Source organism: Acanthisitta chloris, unplaced genomic scaffold, assembly GCF_000695815.1.
Source record: "Acanthisitta chloris isolate BGI_N310 unplaced genomic scaffold, ASM69581v1 scaffold4251, whole genome shotgun sequence".
Classification (NCBI taxonomy): domain Eukaryota; kingdom Metazoa; phylum Chordata; class Aves; order Passeriformes; family Acanthisittidae; genus Acanthisitta; species Acanthisitta chloris.
In genome coordinates this window covers 43,930-53,881 of record NW_008654205.1, presented here as the reverse complement: position 1 = coordinate 53,881, position 9,952 = coordinate 43,930, and the positions used below count along the sequence as shown (strand labels likewise).

Sequence of the window (9,952 nt, the reverse complement as noted above, 5' to 3'; positions counted from 1 at the left end):
TTACAAATGTTAGTATATTTTTGTCATCTCAGCTTTCTAAAATAATGCTGGAATGGCAAAGTGTCATTGTTAGAAATTTATATTGAATTTGGGCTTTCCCCAGCAGGCCTGTTGTATTTTGGCCTTCATACTCCAGCTTTGGAACCATCTCCCACCTCCACCTCCCCCTTAATCTCTCTTAATTCAATTTTTGAAGAGCAAGAGAAATCTAGAGGATCTAGGCTAATCTCCTCTAACTTGTGTAAATTCATACTGTCTTGCTGATACATCTGTAAAATACCAACATAAGGGTATAATCATCACAGCTTATGAACCTGATAATGGCTATCTGATGGACTTGCTTTCAATGGGCATGGGTTATTTGAGGTTCTGGGTTGCAAACATGACGAAAGCTGTCTCTGTTGGAGAGTAGAACAATATGTCAGCTTTTTGTGTTGCCTGTTCCAAATAATTTAGAAATATACTTGGCTGTTCTTGTGTTTGAGTAAGTCTGTTTATCAAAGTGCAGTTGTTCTTTTCTTCCAGTGCCTTCACCAACGAAAATTGTAGTAACATCTGAAAATTTCAGAACTCTTTTGCTTTGGGAATACCCACATGTGTCTGAAACTCCTCGTTTTACTGTGGAAATCAAGCCTTACAAGTAAGTTCTTATTCTTTTGTCATTTTCTTTACCCAATATTTTCTAGAAGCATGAAAGCAGTCAGTCCATGGTAAATTCTTTTGTTTCTATATGGTGAAGTCATGTAGGGTGAAGGTTGCCCAAGTGTAAATTAGGCAAAATTTGTCAAGTAACAGCATGCTTGAGGTTGGCAGGGACCTCTGGAGGTCATCAGGTCCAACGCCCTTGCTCAAGCAGGTTGCCCAGGACCATGTATAGATGACTTTGATTATCTCCAGGGAAGGAGATTCCCCAACCTCCCTGGACAGCCTGTGCCAGTAACTGGTCACCCTCACAGTTGTTACAGGCAGTGTATTGTACAGTATTGTACAATTGAAATTGTATTAACTATTACTTGATCTGTTTTACAGTTTAGGTAAATATAAGACCATCTCAACTTGTGTGAACACTTCAGCTCTTTTCTGTGATCTCTCAGGGGAAATATGTGATCCCTATTCACCTCACTGGTTTCGAGTTAAAGCTGTTGCTGGGTCACAAGAGTCTGAATATGCTGAGTCAAATGAGTTTGTTTGGCACAGTCACGGTAAGTCGCATCATAAATTAAACCTTGTAATTTTCCCCCCAAATTCAGAAAGCTAGTAATTATCCTTTTTGCTGTATTACTGTGTCACATTTGGGAATATCTTAAAGCGAGAAGTCCAGGATGAAATGAAGCATGATGATTGTTTAGTAGGAACTTCTGTAGTATTTGTTAGCCTTGACACTGTGGTTTCTGAATATCTATTTATTCTCAAATCTCTGATGAATTTTGGAAAGCTAACTATAAATAGCTTATTTTATGTTAAAAGCTTTGGCCTAATAGCAGTGGTGCAATGTGTTGCAGGAAAAATACTGCCACCAAAACTGAGTCTCTCAAGGCATGGTGATGAAATCATCATTAATATTTACAATCCTTTATTCCCTCATTCTTGTGTTGAAGACATTTATTCAAGGCTCACGTACAATGTGACTTTACGGTACAAAAAAAATGAGGTAAGTTCTAAAAATAAGACTTCAAATTCAAATCACTTTTTTACCTTAAATGCATAAACAAGGGATTCACTCTTACGACACTCAGAGCCAACAGATACTGAGAAAACAGTTGAAGTTCTAAAATGTTGAGTGCATCACAGTAAGATATGTGACTGAAAGGTCTGGGTTTTAGCTGTCCAAATGAATGTCATGTAACAAAAATGAGATCATTGCATTAGCTGTACACAAGATCCCATGCTATTGTTTCTGCATACATATGAAAACATTGGTAATTTTACTTATGCCCCTTTCACTTGTCCAGATAGATCTTTCATTTAATGATGAAAATTATGATTGCCTTTCAAGGTATTGATACCAGTTTGTTTAACTGTCATAGAGGGTGAACTTGAGGAAAAAGACAGTAGATATGTTTACTTACAATTACCTTTTTATATGCATCCACATGCAAGTTTTATAAGTGAATTAGGAATGTGAATCTAGACTATGAACAGCACAAATTTTAGCTGAGAAACAGAATGGTCTGATTAAATATAACAGCTTAAGGTGGCCAATAAGCTGATAGCTGAAGTTCACACAGCTTTTGCAAGGAGTATTAGGTGACGTAAGAAACACATCTAATAGAGTTTCAAGATTTTTGGAAGTGTTGGATGGTACTGTAATGTATTGTTCTATTGGGACAAATAATATAATGTGACTTCTGTCTTTTTCAGAATGAAGAGATCTATAAAAACACCTGTACACCATATGAATGTAGCTTTGACATCCCAGTTCCTGATAATCCTTCCACGTACTGTGTTTCAGCACAGGGAATTTTTGACGAACTAAAGGCTAGCAACCTATCAGAAGAAAGCTGCATTCATGTTCCTTCCAAGCAGACATTGAGTAAGATGATTCTAAAACTATAGTAGGAACATACTGAATCTGACCAGAAATCTGATCTAGCAACTATTCAAGCTGTGATATAGCCATGGGATGCCTATGGGAGAATAGAAAAAATGGAAAGTGTGGTCATTCTTTTCCGAATGCACTTTGACAATTTTATAGACTTTTAAAGATCATGTATTATTTTCAAGTAACTCTGACTTTTCTCGGGGTGCTTTTCCTGATTCATTGATACCACAAAACCTGTTTACATTGCACCGGATCACTGGTGTAATTAACAAATCACAAGTGGATCATTCACTGAGTTATGTGGTTTGCAGAAGCATTGTCTCTTCTAGCAAATGTCTTTTTGCTCAGTCTCTTTGCTGAGGAAAATGTATCTAAACTTTGAGTTTGAAGCAGCTGTAGACTTGTGGCCGTGAAATTGAGGTATTGATGTCTTTTTCTCAAAGAGAACAAAGGCAGCTAGTGACTTGACTTTATATCTCTGATAACCTCTTACAAATCTTTTAATGTTACTTCATTTTGGCCTGAAATTTCAGTAGAGAAAAGAGATAAAATTGATAGAAGCAGTTGTGTTTTTCTTGTATGCACAAGAGCAGCAATATGAGTGAGGGAGAAGAGCATTAATGAGAGTCAGATTAGTGGAGTCTTACTAGTAATAGTTAACAATTCGTTTTACTTTTATTGTACATAAACTATGTGTAATTAAGTCAGTTAATCTGCTGCCACATGGAAAATGTACAAATCTCTTCACCCCCTTCTGTCATCTATAAAGAACAAAAGATTAGTTAAAAAATTCCTTTATTTCTATGAAAACGTGATTATGTTTATATAAATTGAAAATCTTCTGTCATTCTAATTTTTACTTACTCGATAAAAGTTTTATCAATTAAGTTTTCTTGAAAAAATTGAAAAGAAAAATTCACACATTACAGCAAAGTATTCTGAGCTATTACAATTTCTGAAGTTATTCTAAATGATACAGCAGTGGCTAGTTTTTTCAAACTTCCTAGAAGATTTTTCCTTTAACTTCCTAGGTACACAGCATGTCATCATTCTGTCTGTTGTTGCTGCGAGCCTGAGCGTATTGGTAATGTTGTATTGGGGCTGCAAGAAACTATGGAAAAAGGACATACAGCTGCCTAAGTCTTTGGTAAGTTCAGACTTCTTATCTGCATCAGATTTTTAATATCCAACTAGTTAACTTGTCTAACTGCTACATAGTCATGGATGTTTAGAATTTATGCCAGTCTAATATTCTTAGAAGCCTCTGCAGCCAGATGCCTTTTATTTTTTTTAGGGCTAGACTCCAGTCTCTCGTTAACTGAAGTTGCAGCAGTTTGTCTGGTTTGAGAACTTGGTTCTTAAAAATTCTGTGTGTGTACCTAGGCAGGTTTGTGTTCATTCCAGTAGCAGAGACAGAACCACAGAATTGCTGAGGGTAGAAGAGGCTTTTTGAGGTTGTCTAGTCCAGCCCTTGTGCTCAAGCAGAGTCAGCAAGAGCAGGTTGCCCAGGGCCATGTCCAGATGACTTTTGAATACCCACAGGAAAGGAGACTCCACAACTGCTCTGGGCAACCTATCTCAGTCTTTAACCACCTTCATAGTTTTTTCTGACATTCAGATAAAATTTTGTGTGTTTTGGTTTGTACCCATTGCCTTTTGTCCTGTCAATAGACACATGTGAGATTCCTTCATTAAATGGTAATATTGCAGTGCTGCTAACTGCTACAATGTTCTTAGTGATGTGCAGAGTAAGGGGAGGAAGGGAGAAAAAGTGTTGTAGGAAGAGGGAAGAAGGACTAGGGGAAGCAGTCTGTTCTTGCACTGAGCAGTCACAGGGAAGAGACAGCAGCAGCTGCTCTATCTTAAAGCTCCCTGTAGCCATCCTTAGTGGATGTTCCTTAAAGAGCAGCAGTACTCCTTGGTTTCAAATCAGGCAAAGTGTGGAGTATCTAAAAAGTACTGTTATAATATCTCCCTGGTGTCTTATTAGTCACATCAACTGAACAATCACAACTTTAAAGAACTGCAATTGAAGTAATAGTAAATGGTAACTGTAGTGAGAGTGTACCTTAGTGGATGTGGGAAGTCCCATGAGGCTGATAGAGAGAGAAAGCAATGATCTTCTAGTCCATGTTTTTTATTTTCAGGACTCTTTAAAATGACCCCTTCGTATTGCAGGGTTGGCTTAATGCCTATGATCCCCCGGAGCCTGCTTTCTTTGGAATAGAATATTAGGAGGTGAGATTGCTCTGACTAAATGGAGATATCCAAGCCAGTGATGCTAGCCAGGTCCCTTTGTAGTAAAGCAGCAATTAGTCCATCAACTTGTGCAGCACAAGATGATTCATTTTGTTCTGAAATAGTACGTACTTCTGGTCAGACAAAATGCTCTCTAAAATTCCTGAGTTTTGCCATGGACTGTGATGGAGCCATGAGTTTGGAAATAGCCATTCACACTGTAAACTTAAAGTCAGATGAGAGAAACCTGTCTGATGGAATCTGCAGCTAGGCCCCAGTATCAAAACACAGGCCTGCAGAGACACCGGAGGCTTTTTGTCATCTTCACACCGGTGTGTAATTGTCCAAATACATAACATTGCCCTGCATACACACAACAGTAATTTTTGTGAAGACTGTTCATTATAACAAAAGCTGGTTGATCCAGAATGACAGTGATGTGTTCTACGAATCCATAGGTATTTTTGCTTCCCAATACCACTGTAACATCACATCTGGAGGATCAGGAAGGAGAACATTGCACAGATAAAATGTGTGTTCCTCAACATCTGAGCTTTCTGATGTGTTCCAGGTTGACACTTGAGGTCACCTTGTAGAAACTCATTTGTGTGCCCATATTCTCAGTTTACTGGGCTGTGTGTTATCTTTCAATTCCTAGGTTCCAGTGTACCACAGCTGGTTCACATTCTACATCATGCTTCATTGCTAAGGAGGTGAATGAAATCTATAACTATTTATAAATATTGTTACCTGGGTGGTCAGGTACTGAGACAAGTTCCCCAGGGAAGTGGTCACTGCCCAAAGCCCATCATTGTTCAAGAAGCATTTAGACCATGCTCTTAGATATATGGTTTAATGTCTAGGTTGCCCTGAGTGGACTTGGGAGTTGAACTCTGATCCTTGTAGATCCCTTTCAAGTCTGGATATTCTGTGATTCTGTCTGTTTCCACTGAAGTCTCTAATGATAAACATAAATTTCAGAACTCACAAGAATAGTTTTGTTGCAGGTGATACGGATAATGTGAGAATGTAAAATGAACAGTTAAAAACTTAGAAATAATTGTTGTATGGTTAATAATTTAGAGAAATGAATAAGTAATGTGAACAATTAATGTGAACAATAAGTTTAATTATACAACATTATCTCTGTAAACTTCTTGGGGCTGAGAGCCTGTACTGACCTTTGAATATGTACTAGGCATTTCTTTCTGTACAGGTTATGACCATTGTGCTTTACCTGAGCTTGTCTGAAAATAAAACGTCCAGGGACTTTTTCTATCTGTTAAAAGGATAGGCAAGATTTCCTACCTCTAGGGCCGCTGCCTTCCAGTGACCTGCTTCCTGGCAGCTTTAAGTAGATGTTAAAACATCATTTGAGTGACTTCCAGCAAGCTGAAATTCACCAACAGAAGGAAAAGTAAGGAATGAGTAGCCATCAAACAGCTGCCTTTGCAAGTCTCATATACCCAAGGAAAAGAAAAAAAAAAAAGCATTGCCAGTTAGATCTCAAGAGCTTTTATATTGTCTTTTTCTATGCTGTTTGTGACTCTCAAGAATTGCATGTTGGTCATGTACTGGTCCGACATCCACAGTGCATCTGTTGTTCAGTATGGGCATTGAATGATTGTCTTCATTAGAGAATGTGTTCATTTAAATGTTCTAAGCATCCTTATCAATAGTAGGATCCTACCAGGAATATGCATATAATGAAATGGGACAGATTCCTTTACAAGACTTCATGCGAGTCTTCTGCCAGGATCACAGGAATCTGATGTTTCAGCAGGCCAGCTGCACTTAAAACTTACTTTCGTTTATCTCACAAAAAGTGTTAGAAGAGGTTGTCTCATCCCACCCAACATCCTCAGTCTGTGCAGCTTGCCCTGGACGTGGTTATTCCTGTACTGGTTTTTTGTTCTAAGATTTATGATAGGGCTTATCCACTTTCAGCGGAGCCTGACCCTAATTTACTGGTACTCTGTGGGCATTTCCTTCTGCTTTAGCTTCACGGTCTGTTTTCAGTGTCTTTTGTCTGTAAATGATAGCAAATATTTTAGTGGGTAGAAAACATCTACTCTCTAAGAGAAAGACTTAACTTTCACTTTTAGCTCATAATTAAGTCAACTTTTCCGCTACCTGCTGGTGTTTCTGATTCTGACAGGAAGGGCAAGGCTTTGTTCTCACACTGTATTTGTAGAATGCTTACAGATATTCACAGAACACTTGAGAATTTTCTTTGTGGCTGTTTTTTTATTCATACAGTATGTATTTTTGATCTGGAGAAACTGTAATTGTTCCTGTCAATTTTGACTGATACTTGCCACAAATAATTGTCATCTTACATGAGCGAAGCTGCTGCTTGATTAGCTTTCATGAAAATGTTTGGTTTTCTCCCCTGTGAGCATAGGGCAGTAACACAGTCTTGTATTTGTAAATTTACACAGCATTAATGTGTTGTGGAACCATGCAAAGGCCACACAGATTTCTGTCACAGGCCTAATAAGGTTTGAAATGGAGTTCTCAAACTTGTGTACCTGAAAATTGCTGGGAATTCATAGGTGGATAAGACCTTAGAAAAGAAAGTTAAAAAGAATTCAATAATTACCTTAATTGCTGTGGATTCCTTGGGATATGTTATTTATCTCTATCCTTGAGCCTGGCTTTCAGTAGTGTATCTCCCTAGTCTGTTGAGATAGTGCATGACCTGAAAGGTCAGGTTCAGTCATTGGAGACAGCATGTGAGCACATGCACATGCCTGGAAATGCTGCCCATCTTAAACTCACTGCCAATTTCCTAGTTTAGATAACATGCACAATAAAAAACTATTAACCTCTCTATGGTAAGTACTTCAAATAACAACCGTATCTTAATTACCCTTGTTACGTGAGATACTTTGAATGGCATTCCAATTAGTGTAATAAACTGTGATTCTTATCTTTGAAGCTAGAAACAGCTGCATGAATTGCTAAATTGTCTTGTATTTGTGACTCAGTGACTCTTTAAAGACCTTTGGTACTGGGAAATACATAAGAGTTTTTTTCTCCTGATTGCTTCCTTCTTTCATGGATGGGAATAGGAGTGTCCATGGGTCCTGATGAGATTCATCCATGGGTCCTGAGGGAACTGGCTGATGAAGTTGCTAAGCCACTATCTATAATTTTCCAGAAATCCTGGCAGTCAAGGGAAGTCCCCAGCGACTGGAAAAAGGGAAACATAACCCCCATTTTCAAAAAAGGAATGCAGAAGAACCAGGGAACTATCATCGAGTCAGTCTCACCTCTGTGCCTGGCAAGATCATGGAGCAGATTCTCCTGGAAGCTATGCTTAGGCACATGAAAAGTAAAGAGGTGATTGGTAATAACCAACATGGCTTTACCAGGGGCAAGTCATGCCTGATGAATTTGGTGGCCTTCTGTGATGGGGCCACAGAATTTGTAGATAGGGGCAGAGCAACTGATGTCATCTACCTGGACTTACGCAAGGCGTTTGACGCTGTCCTGCATGACATTCTTGTCTTTAAATTGGAGAGACATGGATTTGATGGGTGGAGCACTCAGTGGGTAAAGAACTGGCTGGATGGTCACACGCAGGGAGGGAGTTGTGGTCAGTGGCTCATAGAGGAGGTGTCCCTGCCCATGGCAGGAGGGGTTGAGACTAGATGATCTGTAAGGTCCATTTCAACCCTTGAATTCTGTGATTCTCTGAAATCAGGCTGGAGCCTGGCCATTGAAGGAATTCACGTGATCTTCCTGTGGAGGGATTTCAGAGGGAAATGTTGAAGTTTGTTGCAGTATTGAGGGAATGCTCAGTGACACAAGTGAAAAAGCTAGGAAGACTTCAGCATAGATGTGACTGCTGGGTATGTTGTCCTGAAATCAGGCTCATTACCTAGTGTGCAGCGCCAATTCATAGACTGGGATTTCAGATTTTTATTCTAGTTTGCACAAAGTAGAGAGTGGGTGGTAACCCACAAAATGCTAGGTCTTTATTAATTAATGCTCAAACCTGTATTTGCTAGTTATATCTCTCAATTCTCATGCTGATTAGTCCACATGTACAGTTCATCTCACCATTTGAGTTGGGTCTGTTTTGAGTAGGTGGCCAATGAGCTGGTGGTCATGATCTCCCACTGCCAGAATTGCCTTTCCAAGCATGCAGTGTTTCCAATGCAATTGCTTAATCAAAACTGTCTAGCTATAGATGCTCATTAACAACTAAAGTTTGATTCAAATCTTGAGGGGCTCAGTATCAGGTATGCATAAAGGTTCTCGTTTCATTTTAAAGATATCTTTCCAAAGTTCACTTGTCTGCCAGAAATTATTACAGTCATTGTAAGTTAGACTCATAAGCTATAGGCTACGAAAGGTTTCCCCAGCTACTTGAAGAGTATTAAGTCTTTTTCTTCCTTTGCTGTTTTCCTCTACATTGGAAACTTAAAATGACATGAAATGGATTTGGTCCTTTCAAATGTGTTTGTACAGAGGAAGCATTTTTGAGAAGTCACATAGAAGTGTTAATGAAACAAATGAAGTCATGGATACAGGCTAAGGACTGTGCCAGATTCTAATTTTGCAAATTTGTTTTGGGATTGGTTATAACATTGTTAATTCTGTATTTTCACTTGTATGTTTTTTTAACCTCTAAATTGTTGTATTTTTTTTCCCCTATTTAAGGTCAGTGTGATGAGAAACCTGAACACAGACACCTTACTCGGACCAAAATCGGAGGGAAAGTATCTGTCTGTAATAACCTTCGCATCAAGCCAGTCATCACTGCCAGCAAATAGTGAAGTAACCTTGCTGGACGTAGAGCCAGAAGAAACTGTTAGTCCTGAGAATGCCATTGCAGGAGAATCTTCTGTTCCTGCCCCAGAGGCACCAGCCAAAGCAGAAGAGGTGTCCGTGCAGGAAAACACAGAGGAGGTATCTTATGGTGCTGATGAACCAAATTCCAAAGTAAAAGAGAATTATTTCATGTCTGACGGCAACCAAATGGATATATGCAATAACTCTTCAGGTACAAAGGTTTCTGCCACAGAAATACAGCAAACGGTCATTGCAAGCAGCTGTGCCAAGTTTTCTGGCTATGACAGGCCCCATGTGTTGGTAGATGTTGGTGAAGAACAGCGTGTAATTGGTTACAGGCCAACCAACCAGGATAATGGAAGCATTTAA

The 9,952-nt window shown here is 39.0% G+C and overlaps 1 protein-coding gene across 1 annotated transcript; it reads left to right on the top strand.

Moving 5' to 3' along the window:
• Nucleotides 1–525: 525 nt before the first annotated feature.
• Nucleotides 526–9,952, top strand: IFNGR1 (interferon gamma receptor 1; the record flags this gene model as incomplete). Its single annotated transcript, XM_009083387.1, has 6 exons — nucleotides 526–640; nucleotides 1,030–1,202; nucleotides 1,503–1,651; nucleotides 2,362–2,533; nucleotides 3,574–3,689; nucleotides 9,452–9,952. Coding segments are annotated over 6 exons (1,226 nt in total), but the record flags the coding sequence as incomplete, so codon positions are not given.